Source organism: Centruroides vittatus, unplaced genomic scaffold (genome assembly GCF_030686945.1).
Source record: "Centruroides vittatus isolate TY-2023 unplaced genomic scaffold, ASM3068694v2 contig_1089, whole genome shotgun sequence".
NCBI lineage: Eukaryota > Metazoa > Arthropoda > Arachnida > Scorpiones > Buthidae > Centruroides > Centruroides vittatus.
The window spans coordinates 329233-345357 of record NW_027120700.1 but is presented as its reverse complement, the minus strand read 5'-3'; the positions used below and the strand labels follow the sequence as shown (position 1 = coordinate 345357).

The window sequence follows — 16125 nt, the reverse complement described above, 5'->3', positions numbered from 1 at the left end:
GACAATATTGGGATGTTAATAGTAGGACATATAGGAATTGCACATGCACAATTTTCCTCTGCTTGTCATCTGTTAATGGTACAAGAAGAGATAGGGCTCAGCAGTGAGATTATCACTTGTTTCTGGTTAATGGACACAGAAGCCATTGCAGCTGTTCATGCTTGTCTTGTGATCTCTCTTGATGGCCTGTCTAGGGCAACCTGCCTGTTGTGTATGTGCACCTCATATATTCCACTGTCCCAACACCACCTCAGTCAGTTCAGACCAGCCCAGATGGTGGATAAATTATCAAAACAATCATACTGCTTCCCTCCACCCAAAGATAAGATCTTTTCTTCAAAATCCATCAGCAGTGCCTACTGTCTTTGATTATGCCCTACAGGTATTTCTGGTGACTAAAAATTCTAAACATAATGAGCCTCTGCTAGCCTTTTTATTAAATAGAATACCATGGACAATTTTAGGCATTTTGGTGGCCCTTCCTGGAATGCAATTAAACCACAACAGTAATTGTTTACATACCTATCTATCTGAAATATAACCGTATATTAAGCTTTACAGTAATCAGACAAATCTGTCTAGGTGCATTTCTTTTTCTTAATGACTGTACAGTTAACCTTTAACTCTCAGCACCATCTTTGCGCTTACTGCAAACACATTAATAACACACACATTTTCAGGATATTTCATAAGCCTGCGTTAGATTTCACACTCTAGTTTCAATTTGATGATGGTAGGAATTGGAATGTTAACATGTTAACTGCCATCCGACACGCCAGCCGACGTACTAATTAGGGCTGCACAGAGCCATCCGACGGCCTGTCGTCGTATAACCAATGTAGTTTCACTCAAGGTTAAATTATCCTGGCTTCATAAGACATTCTTTTACAACTAGTGGTGGCCTCTTGCGGACATCTATGAAGTTGGTTTCAATCGTTGGCTGTCATAGGGGCTCATGAAGTGGTTCAATGGCCAGCAGTCATAAGGTTTTTTTTTAAATAAAAAGCTATTTTATATCTGATAGTGTTTTTTTAATATTGAATAGTTAAAAAAAGGAAAAAACATCGAAAACTAGTTTAATTATTCTCTTTTGTTACATATAAAGTAAATAATATTAAATATTAAATAGCCCGTGGTCTTATTTAAGTCTCCGGTTTGAGGCCATACGACGGCTAGTCGTCATTCATATATTTTTTTTTTAATCTTCATGCTACAGACTGTTATATAACAACTCTTTTATTTATATTATAATAAAATATTAACTATCAAATTTTCTCATTATGGCTTGTAAAGATGCAAAATATCATATTAATGTGTTAATAAATGTGTTTGCTGGAAGTGCAAGTATGGTGCTAAGAGTTAAAGGTTAATCATAGTTTCAGTTATTAGTTCATTTCTTATGTACACAGTTGTGATTGAGCTAACAGTAAGTCAAATTTTGTTAAGTTGTTAGAATATCTTGTTATATGCAGATATAGCAAGATATTCTAATTCATAATTTAATTTTCATTCAATCTAATTTGTATTAACTCAGTGCACTTTGTTCATCTAATTCAAATGTTTTGAGGACAGATTTTGCAAACTTGAAATTTATAGATCTAGTAAATTTATTTTATTTGCTTTCTGTTGTCTTTTCAAGGAAATAGATTACACTAAGACTAACTTGAAATAAACATGAACAAAAACAACATTTAATTATGTATTTAAATGTTTATATATATTGATGATATATAAAATATTACTTGTTTTGTTAGCATTCTTGAAGCTACAACACAAGTACAAAAAAAAAATCTAAAAATGTTTCACATCTAAACCAATGACTTTACTCTTAAATATAAATTGATCAATCAAATCTTAAAGACTGAATATGCCATTAAAAATTTCAAAGGAACTTTCTAAAAGCCATGTTACACATGAAACAATCATTTCAAGGCAATCAAATATATCAAAGACATTATTGAGGAAAAGCAATGGACTGTTGACATCAAACCCAAACAACAGATTTCTTTCACTAGTATAAGAGTACTTTGTTATTTTTGTATAAATAAGTACCTAAGAAATAATAAAAAATATAGGCATATTTAAATCTGATTTTCTGTGGAATAGCTATTGTGAGATAAGCAGAGGGTCAGGGGGGAAAACCTCGCTGACCACTTATGCTGCACGGGCTGGTAAAACCCGACTTCATTGTCATTGGATGGCTAGAAGGGCAAAAAGTGAGTGGGAAGATGCGTCAGTAAGTTGACGGGCGTCCTTACTTTGACAGGAGACAGGTTTAACAACTAACAATAAAGGTTTATTAGATAACAAAAGCGAACATACAAAAAAGATATAAAGATAACTACTGCTAAAATGCAGATAAAATATCTCTATTGCTAACCGCGATCTAACCAATAAAGTGGTCACGTGCCTAACTTCCAGTGGGAGAGAGTTTACAAAGGTTACGTCGATATACCTTAATATGTGGTCCGATGACAGTATGCGATGACCTCCTGGACTATGAAAGCTGGAATCAGTCTTATGTCCGGGACTGGAGACACTGGATTCAGACCTTCCTGGATGATCGCGCTCTTTCCAGAGTTGATCGGGTTTTTAGACAATCGTTGTTGGCACTGAGCCAGCCTATCATTCAACATTTGATGACTAATTTGCTGACTTGCGATGACTTGGATTTTTGTTTTCTCTTTCTGATTGGATCAAATGTGTAATCAACATCCGATCAATTTCCGATCAAACTTGCGGGTCATGAACCCCTTTAAACTCTCGAATTTACACCCTGAAAACCTGTGGGCTCACATTATCATCTTAATTACATGGTAAATAATGTTAAGATAATGATAATTTCCATAACTTGAAATCTCATTAAATTCAAAAATTTGCTATCCCTTTCACTTCAAATTATCAAGAGTCTACTGTAATATGTGCATCTTAGAATCAATAAAATATTTCATATTTTAACATATCTGAAATCAGAATTTATCTTATAGTCAATAACATCTTACTCTTTTGTATATCATTATCAGGAGACAAGAAAAGTTTGTCTTATCTATACATGCTATTTTCATTTCAGAAATATGCATTGATAATACCATGTGCATAAAATAAGTAAATTTTGGGTTATGATTTAAAATATCTTCATAAAAAGTTAATTATGATGCAGCACTAAAATGAAAACATTAAATTTACAAAAGAGCACAGAAATAACACTGTAGAATAAGTTTTTTTGTATTTATTTAGTGTTTTAGTAAAACATTAAAATTAATTATACGGTTACTATATATTATTGTATACTACTGTAGTTAATAAAAATTTTTAAATTCAATTTCATTATTAAATCAACAGTATCTTACAATCAAAGAAAGAAAATAAAAACTATTCATTACAAATTATTTCAGAAATTTGAATTCAAGGATTTTTTATATGCAAGAATTGAAAATAAAATTGTTTGCAGATACTTTATATTCTCTTACCTCTTCTTTTTCTTTCATTAATTTTTCAGCAGCATCTGTTGCACTTTGTGCCTGTTTCATTGAAGCATCACATCTAGCTATAAGTGTAGCCTGAGCAGAAATCAAGATAACAAGACGTCTGATAACCCTAAAGACATACATATCAATATAATAAAAATCATAAAATGTAATTATAAGACTAAATTTGTGATTATTAACCATAATATTCACAAATTCAATCATATATAATAGTCTGTTTAAAATAAAATGTAACAGTACTGGCCAGAATTTTCCATTTAGGTAGATTTCATAGGGTTATGTTTTATTAATACAGGAGAAAGTTGAAAAATTTATTGTAATTTATTTTGAACTGCTTCTCCTCCCCAACTTAAATGTTTCAAAGACATGGTGAAAACATCTGTAAGGATACAAAAGAAAGAAATGTGAAAAATAAATATATGGTCATATTCCGACCATATTTTTATTTTTCACATTTCTTTCTTTTGTTTTTTTACTTCGAGAACATTTTATTTAGTTCAGGGAAAAGACAGTGCCTGCCAAAATTAAGTTAAAATTTACCTTCCTGGAAATCTACTTGGCAAGATGCCATCATAGAGTTTATCGTTTGATTGAGAGAATTTTGCATAATGCATTCAGTTTGTTTTCTCTACTTGAAGTCTTGTTTGATGACAGAAGAATTAAACAATTTATAGAAAAATGACAAAAATTAAAGCTTATAATTGTTAAAAACTTGTTAAATATCAAATCTTATATGAGGAAAAAAGGAATGAGTACAGATGAACTATTATGATGTTACTCAACTATAAACAAACAAATTAAGGTAAAATTAAGTTTGTAATCAGTGATTGAGGTGACATTTTCATAATTGTGAATTGAGTGATGAATGCAACATTGTAAGGTTACCTGTTTCTTTGTATCAGTTACACAAGAAACCAAAGCAAGTTTCTCATATAATAATTTTAAATCCACTTATTGAAGTGGAACATTAGTGAAGCCTTTTCTGGTTTATAAAATTGAGTTTATTCTCAAAATTTAATTGATCGATTTTGATTAAACTTTGTCATTTTACATAATATGAGATGATGAAATTAAAAATATAAAAAGTTGGAGATCCATAATTTTATTTTTGCGATACAAAGTCACTAGTATGAGTGTGCACAATTTTTTAATTCTTTTTTTATGCCAGTAGTGACATCACTGCTGTGTTAGTGGCAAGTAGACAGCCCTTCTGAAATATTATTGACTTGCTAACACTTCAACTCAATTTTTAGTTCATGTTTGGAGAAAAAACTGTTCCTAGTTTATTTTTATGTTAACTAAATATTAAAAGTTCTTTTTTGTTGATTTAGTAATAGTCTCTTTAGTCCAAAAAAATTGACGGTAAACTGCCTCACAGCTTAACAGGTTCAAACTCCTTTATTGCCTTTTTACAAATGCATTTCGGGTCAGTATTATTTTCTCTGATCTCTCTTCAGTGCTATAAAACAAAATTTGTATATGTAACAAAAACTAACGCGAGGAGAAAAAACATGAAACACTTTAAAAAACTGTTTTTCCATTACCTTAAATTCTTCATACACTCCTTTTACACCTATACAGTACTTTCAGGTTTTGTTCATACTGCCTTAAAAAATACGGTTTTTTTCCTTGCAACAGTGCACTACAGCAATACTACATAAATAATTACAAAAGTATAACATCTAATTAACGTTTTAGCCTATTTTTAATGTAAATTTCAAAAGTTTTAAACAATCAATTATACATACATACATACGTGCAGGCCTTCCATAAAAACGTTCTTAAACTTTACACAATTCTTTAAAAATCACTACATATGTCATACGCATTTGAAATAATCCCTTTGGTACAGTTTTCTCCCATCCACGACAATATGATTCCATTAATATAAACTACTTGCATGTTGCGCCCTTTATTAGGTTATACCATTGTTAGTCGATCTGTATTCCATTTGATATATTTATACTGACCCGAAATGCATTTGTAAAAAGGCAATAAAGGAGTTTGAACCTGTTAAGCTGTGAGGCAGTCTACCGTCAAATTTTTCGGATTAGAGAGACTATTACTAGATCAACATAGAATACAGCTACCATAGAAAATTTAATAAGAATTCTTTTTTGTTCTTTTAATAAACTTGACTAGAAGCTCCTGTTTCTTTGTAATTGTTTGTTAATAAATTTTTGGATTTGTTGTTAACCAACTTTTTAAAATTTTTCTTTAAAAGTTGGTTAGCAAATTTGTTTTTTAAGTTTTATTAGCAGTTGTGGTTTAATTGTTTTTGATCAGCTAACAAACTAATCAATGATGGTTCCAAAAAAGTAAAGAAGTCCAGATATGACACTAGCAAGGTCACTTTCCATTAGGTTGAATTGTAAAACAAGGGTTGTATTGATTATACACTATTTCTGTAATCTTGCACAGTAGAATGTGTGCATACTAGAGGAAAAAAATCTGCACTAAATAAGTCATAGAATGTGTTTAAAGCTAAATGATTGCCAGATTATTTTGGGCTACATTAATACTACTATTAATAAAATGTTTAAGGAATTATCTTAATGTTTAAATTTGAACATGTTTAACTTGATTAACTATCAAGTTAATCATGTTTCATGAGTTTTTAATTCATTAAGTACTGACAACCTAATGGTAAATCCTTAGGAATAGACAATTAAGACTAATATAAAACTTTTCAAATTTTTTAAATTACCAAGAAATTTCCTCTGTATAAATTTTATGCTGTACATTAAATATTTTAGTTTCTAATGATGTATGCATGTACACACACAAACACACACCCTATTCCCACATCAATAGTCCATCCTTAAAACTTAGTCTGTATTCTACATTCTTATGCAATATGCTACAAATTTGTCATTTCAAAATTTTATGTATTGTCTGTGAACTACACTGGAAACCAGTTAGTGATAATGATGTGACTCAATTCCATGTTCCCAGCAACAGAAAATTTTTAGAGGACTTTCATCAGCACATGACCAGTTACTGGTCATCTTATTTTTATCATCTTCAATCTCAATTACTTTTTGCTGTGCTTTAATTCTGTTCATTTTTAGTTTTCTCCTTTAATTTACATTAATTAATTAAGATATATTAATATATTTTGTTCTTTGAACTTTTATGTCATTGAAAAAAGTGCAACTTCTTAAAAATTTATTAGCATTTTCCATTTTTTGGATTGATCTATGGAGTCATTTGTTACAAAGGAGAATACTAAAAAGTATATGCTTGTGAAATTTTACAAATCTGAAAATATTTCAACAGTTTGTCAAAATTTTAATACCCAAAAGTAATCCTAAATTGTTAACTACCCAAATGGATGTTGGTAAACCAATTTTATACAAAAATAAAATTTTTTAACTTACAATGATAAAAATAATGCAAAACCAGCAATATAAAAGTTACGCTGAGCTCTGAAGAGCCTCATGCTCTGTTGTAATTCAGCATCTAAATGGCCATGTTCTTGTTCTTGATGTCTCCCTTCTCCATATTTATGGGTTTCTCTAATAGAATCTAAAATAAGATATTGTAATTACTCATGTATGTTAAAGTCTGTTTCTATTGACACCTTATGGATTAAGATAGAACTTTAAAAAATTAATTTTAATTGAAAAATGTTTTATAAGAACTCACAAATAAAAAATACTATAAATTGATAATATTTAAAATTATTAGAATAAAACCACATATACACATTACTATTTATCATAGCATTTTATAATGTAATTCAGTACAGCAATGGTGCTCAAACTTTTCAATTGGCAGGCCAAATTGCACACAAGTCATAGGTATGCAAACAACAAATATTTTGTATATTTCACATATACCAAAAGTAAGTCTCTTTCTACCATTTATAAGTGATGTATCAGCCTGCAAATATGTTTGCAGGCTGTATTAGCTGAACTGGCAGAAATTCTGGATTTAATGACTGATGTTAAAAGGGCATATGAAAACTATATGTAATATATATAATATATAATTTGAGAATTTATTAAGTATAATAATAATTATTATTAATAGTAATTCATGCAGAGTTATAACTTACAGAAGTTGTGATAAGTTTGGAAAAAACAGCCGTATTGGGTTGCTGAAATAATAATTTGATTCAGTGTTATTTGTCTGCTATTTTTGTAGTACTATCTTTAATAACAACAAACTTGTAATTAAAAAGTAAGAAACATCAGCACTTTATACTACTGTACTATGGAAAAATAACAAATGATTGCTATTTAAGATTGATAATCATTGCACATTATGGGTCACAACTTGAAAGCGACATATTTTAAGCTCACTTTTTGCATTATTTATCTTAAGGATAACTATAACAAACTTTTCTTACAATAAGTAAAATTTTATAAGTGTAATTTAATTTGTGCTAATTCTGATAATATTTAACTGATAATAGATAACAATATTTCTGACTATAATATGACGATGCTACTGTTTGCAAATATACCTTTTGAATGTTATATTCAAAGGAAATAAATATTTTTCCTAGTTTCTACAATTTAAATTTAAAATTAGTCCAAATTTCTTTTGATAAATGAAGAGTGCTTTTATTTAATTCCAAAAAACAGTTTTGCATTCATATAAACAATTTGATGGTTAAAAGTAAAGTTAAGCCATGAATCATTCAGTGTTTACTTTATTAATGGAATTCTTATTCTTTTTAAATAGAAGAGCTATCAACTCATTGAAACTATTGACAAATAAATTTGTTGGGTGTAAGCTATAATTTGAATTTATATCTGAATTAGTATTTTTTAGAACTACGTTTTTGGCTGGGTTAATGTACTCTATATGTATAAAACACTTAGTTTAAAACTCATGACCTTTCCCCGTTATAAAAAAAAATAGAAGCACATAGAACTGATAGATCATCATGTAACTTTTGAACAAGTAGGCAAAAGCCCCCTAGTTATATATAAGATTGTAAAAATTAAATCAGAACAATCCTTATTCTAACAGAAAGGTTTTAATGAAGAATATTCATTACAAAATTCATATTCTAGAAGTGTGACAAACTCTAGAACTTCTTAACAAGGAAATCTTAAAGAAACTTGAGTTGAAAAGAACTGTAAACAAAAAAAAAAATAATAAAAAATAAAAATATAGCTCTTATGTGAAAATTACTTTTTGTGATTTTTGAAACATGTCCTGCTTTGCTTATAAGAGCATTGTATTGTTGTGTCAATGTAAATTAAAAGTAAATGAACTGATACAGTAATTCTTCAGTGACATCTCTGTGATAACCATTATTAAAAATAAAGACATGCTTCTGATACTGTGAAAGTTTTTGTAATAATAGTGTTTTTTTTTTCAGTACTTTGCAAAATATAGTGCTGATTTTGACCAACCCATAACAACATGCCCTTATGTGTGTTACAGTAGAATATAACATTCTTTTATTTTGCTGGATATTTTTAAAGTATCACCATCTTCAAAGATGTATAGAATTAAACTTTCAAATATATTGAAAGGAATGTATCAATGAAAAAATTCTAAATATGCTTAAAATATCTTTTGTTTTTTAATTTTTTTAAATTTTAGGTTGTTTTAACTTACATATAGCATAAATATGATATGAAATAAAAAGCAGAAGTTTTCTAAACTCTAAATCTGGGTATTTAATAAAGTTGTACTTTTCAACCGTAATATATGTTTACGTAAACATTAAAACAATCATACTTTAGTTTAAATTTATTTACAGTTAACCATAATTACCAGAATAACATTTCTACATAATAGATAATATTAGGGAGAAAGCATACAAATCATGATTAGCTGCATCATATTACATTAGCTTCAATATAAACACAACACATTTATATCTTTAAAAATGAAATAAAATTGTGAAAAATTCTCCTACTTAAAGATTTATAATAAAAATACTCACCAAGAAAAAATAACACCAAAATCACAAAGAATACAGTGAAATATAAATTTGCTTGATTTCCCAAACTCTTGAAAAATCTGGATTTGAAAAATTTCTGCCATCTGGAAATTATTATAAAATTTATTAAAAATTTTATGTTATTAATTTATAATCATTTGCCTTTAAAATATCTAACAAATATAATAAAAAAATTAAAATTACTAAAAATATATTTTAAAAAACCCAAATTTTTGTAAATCAGCATTGTAACAAATTTAAACATAATTCCACGAGAATTCTTTTTCCCCTGGAAAAGTTGTTTTATCAGATAATTTTACACCTTCATTAAAAACTAGCAATTCTTTCAATGAGATTATTTATCATATTAGCGAGGTTGCGGCTGAAATTTTATCTCTAAAACGTCAATGTCAAACATTGAGTGCCGCCATCTTGTAAGCCTAGAAGTTTGACGATGGCATTTGGAACGTCATTGGAATCATACTTGATGTTCCAAATGCCATTGTCACACTTCTAGGCTTACAAGATGGCAGCACTCAACGTTTGACATTAATGTTTTAGAGATGAAAACTTTGGCCACAACCTCTCTATTATTACAATTGGATTATAGAAATTTTCATTTACTTTGCTGACAATATTTATAATTACTATTTTGCTACTAAATCCAACAAACTTATAATTCATATGTGAATCATTCTTGATTTATTGTTTTTAGATTGAAATTTATTGTCACAGTTGATATCAATGCTTGAGAAGTATAAAAATATCGTCTGCTTTGGTGAAGAGATTATCAATACATATATAGTAAATGCACAACATATTTCTTATAATACAGCACTCAAAACTCCAAATGAATGTGGCACACAGTTCTGTGAAAATAAAGTGTCAATGGCAATTACATTTACATAAACAAACAACAAACACAGACTGTTTCTCCATATCAATAACTGATGTCTTCAAATCTGAAAGAATGTGTGTGAAAGTTGTACAGGAAATTACAAAAAAATAAACAGATTATTTAGAAAAGGAATTGTAATTCTACTGTTTACAGAATGATAGAAAGTAAAGGAGCTAGATAAAAAAGGAGTTTGTATGATCTTATTTGAGAAAAGATCATGGTGAAATATTTATATGAGGCAATAAAGAAAATGCTTAGAACTAAAATAGATTTGAAGAAAAAAAAAAAAAAAATAGGAACAATGCTAATCCAAGAAGAGCAGATGTAAAGACACTAAAGTTATAGAAGTGATGGAAACAGCCAAAAACATTTGTCTTCTAAATAAAACAGCACTGGAAAAGTGTGGACGGTTTTTAGTTTAGTGTTAAAAGAGAAATCTTAAAATATGCAGAAATTTGATTTATGATAAAAGTTTGAAATAAGTTGTTACTAAGAAAGATTCAGAGATTTCTTACCAATGTTGATGTAACTTTTTAACACCAAAAAAGATGACTATAGGAATAGAAATTATAGATCATTTTCAACCATGTTTTCGGTTATCTTTATCCTACAGAACAAATGGAACAGCACTGTTTTAAATTTAAGAGAGTTGGTAGAAAAGTAATGCACAATTGCACCAAGGGCATTGCTGGGGGCAGCTGCCCCCATAGAAATTCAAAAAAGTTATTTAAATGCTAAGTTTTAATTAAAATAATCTTCTTAGGCTTCTTGTAAGTTTAAAGAAAAAATGTTTTAATTAAGATATTTCTTTTCTGGTACATAGTAAATGATTAAAACTTTATGAATCTTTTTCATTTTACCTACATACAATTCATATCCTCTTATCAATTTACATCATCTTGCCCCCCCCTGGCCCATTGGCTGGCAACGCTCTTGAATTGCACATAACACAAGAAGAAAATAACATACAAAGCAGTGCATGCTGCCATCTGGTAGCTACATTCAGTACAAACACACCAAAATTTTCATAAGATAAAAACGTTGTATATTTAAAAAAGGTATAAGTTAAAAAGCTTTAAACTTCTCAAAAAAAGCAATCACAAGAAAATAGCTATCTCAATATTTTACTTTTTCCAAGGAGGTTTAATTTACTTTCAACTTAATTTTTAACTTTTTTAAATATACAACCTTTTTACCTTATATAAATATACTAATTCCATTGTTTTAATTTTTTACAAATGCCAAGATTTGTTGAATTCTGTTTACTTGTCCTTTGTCAGTAGCCATCACCATGAAATTGAGTATGCCCACTGTCAATGTGTTTAAAACAATGCACAGTGATTAAATTTTTAACAGCTGAAAAAGTAAATCCTAGTGACATTCATTGTTGTTTACAAACTATTTATGGTGATAAAACTGTTGATTGAAGTGCTGTGAATAAGTGGATAATGGAATTTCATGCATTGGAAGTTGGTAAAGTGAATATTGAGAATAAACCTTGCAGTGGTCGACCAGTTTCTGTGACTGATGAAAAGCATCAAAAGCTAATACAGTAGAGAGTCGAAAATTGGCATCAATTGGGGACTGGGGTTGTTCAGATTAGGGATTTGTTCCGATTACGGTCTATGTATGAAAAAATATATTAACCTGTCCGATGTTCAAATTTTTCTCCGTTGCGTGTCGCTTCGCGTTGAATTTTTGTCGATTTTAAGCCTAACGAAAATTTTTATAATAATAATCGAGGCTATCGTATCGTTAAAAATTATTTCTTTATTTTGTACAAACAAAATAAATATATTGAAGAATATAAAAACATGAAAATTATACTTTAGAAGTAAATTTAGTATCAAAAACGTTTGATTCAGCACGACACAGTCCGACTGAAAATCGTGCCGATTATCGGGCGATTCCGATTACCAGGGTGCCGATTTTCGACTCTCTACTGTAGATGAATTTATTCAGAGTGACTGTCACATCGCACAACAAAGCATTTCCAAGCAATTTATTACTATAAAATTTGTTTGCAGTGGATGCCATGCAAACTCACAGAAGAGAACAAATGACAATAAAAAGAATGTTGCAAACAACTTCTGAAATGTTATTGTGAAGAAAGAGATGTCTCTCTTCAAAGATGTGATGGGAGAAGAAAGTTTGGTGCATCATTATGACACTCAACCAAGTGACTGCCTTAATTAATTGAGCTATAAATTTGGTATTATTAACGATTAGATATTAAGTAATTTGGTACTAGAGGTAGACATCAGGAACCATCTCTTATCTAAATTAATAATTATAATTTTTAATAATTTATTAAATAATTTAGATATTAAGTAATTTCAGATGGTTCTAATTGTTAATAATAGCTAATTTATAGCCCGATTAATTAAGGTGATCATTTGGTTGAGTATCACTGTATCAGGCTTTGAGCTGTTTATCATGCATCATTATGACACAAGAAAAAGGCATAGAATACTGGCATTGAAAACTGCTGCAACCCAAGAAATTCAGAATGCAACCAACCCTCTGTAAAAACAATTCTCTTGACAGTAATCTGGATTGTCAACCAAGTGTACACAATGGAGTACCTGGAAGCTGGGACAACCACGAATTCTCCATGGTACAGAGAGACCTTAAAACACTTGAGATGATGTGTGTTGTGTTTGAAAATCCACTGAACTGATAATCTTGCAACATGATAATGCTTGGTCACATACATTGTGCACTATCAATGAGACTCTTGTAAAATTGAAGTTCAAACTCATTCTGCATTCTCTGTACTCACTGGATTTAGCACCTGCAATTTTCATTTCTTACCAAGTTTAACGAAGGCCCTTAATGGTATTCATCACAGATGATGAAATGTAGGATGCAGTGAGGTCATGGATCAAGGAAAGACATTGGAATTTTTCATTGATGGGATAAAAAAAAACTGGTTCACCATTAGGAGAAATGTATAGCTGTACTAATATTATGAAGTGAATGTACTGGTACATTCCTGTAGCCAATAAGATATACTTTCATGCCTTTCTTTGTATCATTTGAATATCTTTTCATTTGCAAGTTGGCAGAAATTGTAGTATCCTGGATAGGTCTAATCATGAAAAAGTATGCCAATGACATGAAACAGATTTTATGGAATGTAGATAATTTAATTATTATTTGGTGTAAAGTTAGTTGTTGTGAACGTATAGAAAACATTAATAATAATCACATTGGTATTAGGTTAGAGTTGGAACAACACAGCTTAAACATTTAAATTTTTTGATTAATTACCGTATTTACTCGCATATTAGACAAGGTTTTTATCCATTTTTTACTGCTTCAAAAACCTAGGTCGTCCTATACGTGGAAGCGAAGGATTCTTTTCGTTTTTGTATAATTTTTGTAAACTGTGTATTTGCATTTTTTACTGGATCCTCACCTGGTGTTTAAAAACAAAAGTAGTTTATCTGGGTCGTTTGAATCGTTCTTGTGTATTGTCAGGAGTAAAGACAAATAACAATAGGAAAAGCAAAGCTTTTGAATTGAATTCCAAAATTACACGGGAACCCAATATAAATTTTAATTCATTCCTACGTGAAAACAGATGATTATTTGGAAATCAGAATTCAAAGAAATTACTAAGTATAATGAGCAATTGTAACCATCGTTTTTGTTGTTAAAAGACACCAAATCCTCAAACAAAAGGTTGGCGTTTTGATCAGTTCTAACTTTGTGTGGAAAATTTTTTAATAATTTATCATTGTCTTTATTCAAGCCAATAGACTGTTATTTCTGTGGTAGTGTAAAAAGGATAAAGAAAAGACTTGAAAATGTTATTTTTGTAAATAGTCTTACTTAAATTTCAATTAAAGATATCTTTCCATATAGAAAAGACAAAGTTTATGATAAAACTATTCAAACAAGACAGACTTTTATAATATACACTATACATTTAGGTCTGTCAATAAGAGAATAAATGAACATTTTACAACACTTTCGGGAACCTTTTACCGGTGTTAGACGCAAAACGAAAAATTTCCGTTAACGTTTTCGAACTTGGTAGTTCTTCTTCAGATGGTAAAAAATGAGGAACACAGATCAAATAATGGAACGAGTTATTTTTAAACCGTCTGAAGAAGAACTACCAAGTTCGAAAACATTAACGGAAATTTTTCGTTTTGCGTCTAACACCGGTAAAAGGTTCCCGAAAGTGTTGTTTACATCCCCGGTGTTCCTTGATGTATGTAGATATGAACATTTTTAGTTTTTACTAGGCCACAAAGATTCCAACCTTACATGATCAATGCAATCAGATAAGAAAACAGAAGTACTATACAGTGGAACCTTGCTTAATGAGCAACTCTCATAACCAGTAATTCGCATAACAAATTGTAAAAAAATTACTTGCCTAACGAGCGAGTGACGAGAAGAGGGGAAGTCCCGGATTGTGCGCATGCTACATTAGTCTGTGGTTAGCACTCTTTCCACTAGCATCTTAGTGTCGCTTGTGATCACACATTTTTCCAAATTTGTGTTCAGACATTTATATTACATATAAACATCAACAACCATAGCCTGTTATATAATAAACACACCAAACACTATGCCAAATTCTTAGGCTATGTAAAGGCTATAATTAAATATTAGAAATTAATTAATTTGACTAGAGGTAAGCAGTGATGCTGCCATCTCATATTAAATTCAATGACCAATTCCAAACTAAATTTCATATATGTCTAAATTAAAAATTATTTGTAATTATTAAATTTAATATGAGATGGCAGCATAACTACCTATCTCTAGTCAAATTAATTAATTTCTAATATTTAATTATAGCCTTTACATAGCCCAAGAGTTTGGCATATTTATCAGACATACTATTTCAATTTTTGTTTTTTTGTTCTCTGCAAATCAAATTCACATTCCAGGTTGGTTCATTTCGTGCTAGAAGAAAAGATAATGATGATTCATGCTCCTTAACAATGTATATTGTATAATTTTCTTTGAATAAACATTATACATAAAATATTTATTTGAGTATTTTTTTTTTGGCATGGAATGCATTATCGTATTTTATATTAATTTATATGGGAAAAATTGTTTAGCTTAATGAGTGTTTCGCATTATGAGTAAGATTCTGGAATAAATTATGCTCATTAAGTGAGGTTCCACTGTATTTTAATTTTAAAAAATAAATCTGTTTCCAGTCAGATTCCTAGAACAGTTATATATTCTCATCTTTGGGAATAAGTTGTTAATAATAAACAAATATGATTTTTACACTGTAAGTATGATTTCTCCCACTTTTTCAATTGTATAAAAACTAAATTCAGTCAATTTTAATTTACATTTAAATTTAGTTAGCACACATTCCTTTCTTTTTTAAAGACATATTTACATGTTATTTTATTTATTAAGCTATGTACTTACTTTTATTTTATTTTACTTTATTTAATTTCAAAATCTGAATTTGTACATTTTAAATTTAAAACAATATTCTGTTTATTCTGTAAGATGATCATGACCAAAGGCATGGTCGAAAATGTTTGATTAAATAACCTGTTCGGTAACCAAAATTTTAGCAGCTTATTTTTACTTTTGCTTCATGTATTTTATGTATTAAAATAAAAAAATATATTTCAAAAATAATCTATATTCAGGCCTAGTCTTAGCAAATATAGAGCCTGATTAGGATTATTGAAAAACAGACAGCAATTAAACTAAACTGTTAGAAAATTTACACTGAGCACAATACTCTATACTTGTAATTTTCTGTACTCTATACTTGTAAATTTTCATAGAATAGAATAATTTCTTCCCTTTACAAAAATGTATAACCCTAGTGTGAG

General features: G+C 29.4%; 1 protein-coding gene across 1 annotated transcript in view; it reads right to left on the bottom strand.

Moving 5' to 3' along the window:
• Nucleotides 1-16125, bottom strand: part of LOC136975465 (B-cell receptor-associated protein 31-like) — a 36090-nt gene that overhangs the window by 13857 nt on the left and 6108 nt on the right. Inside the window, exons 3-5 of the mRNA XM_067270528.1 lie at nucleotides 9400-9500; nucleotides 6869-7016; nucleotides 3471-3597 (exon numbers count right to left, since the gene is read on the bottom strand). Of these exons, the coding sequence (XP_067126629.1) occupies nucleotides 3471-3597; nucleotides 6869-7016; nucleotides 9400-9500 (376 nt within the window). The remainder of the gene's footprint in view (nucleotides 1-3470; nucleotides 3598-6868; nucleotides 7017-9399; nucleotides 9501-16125) is intronic.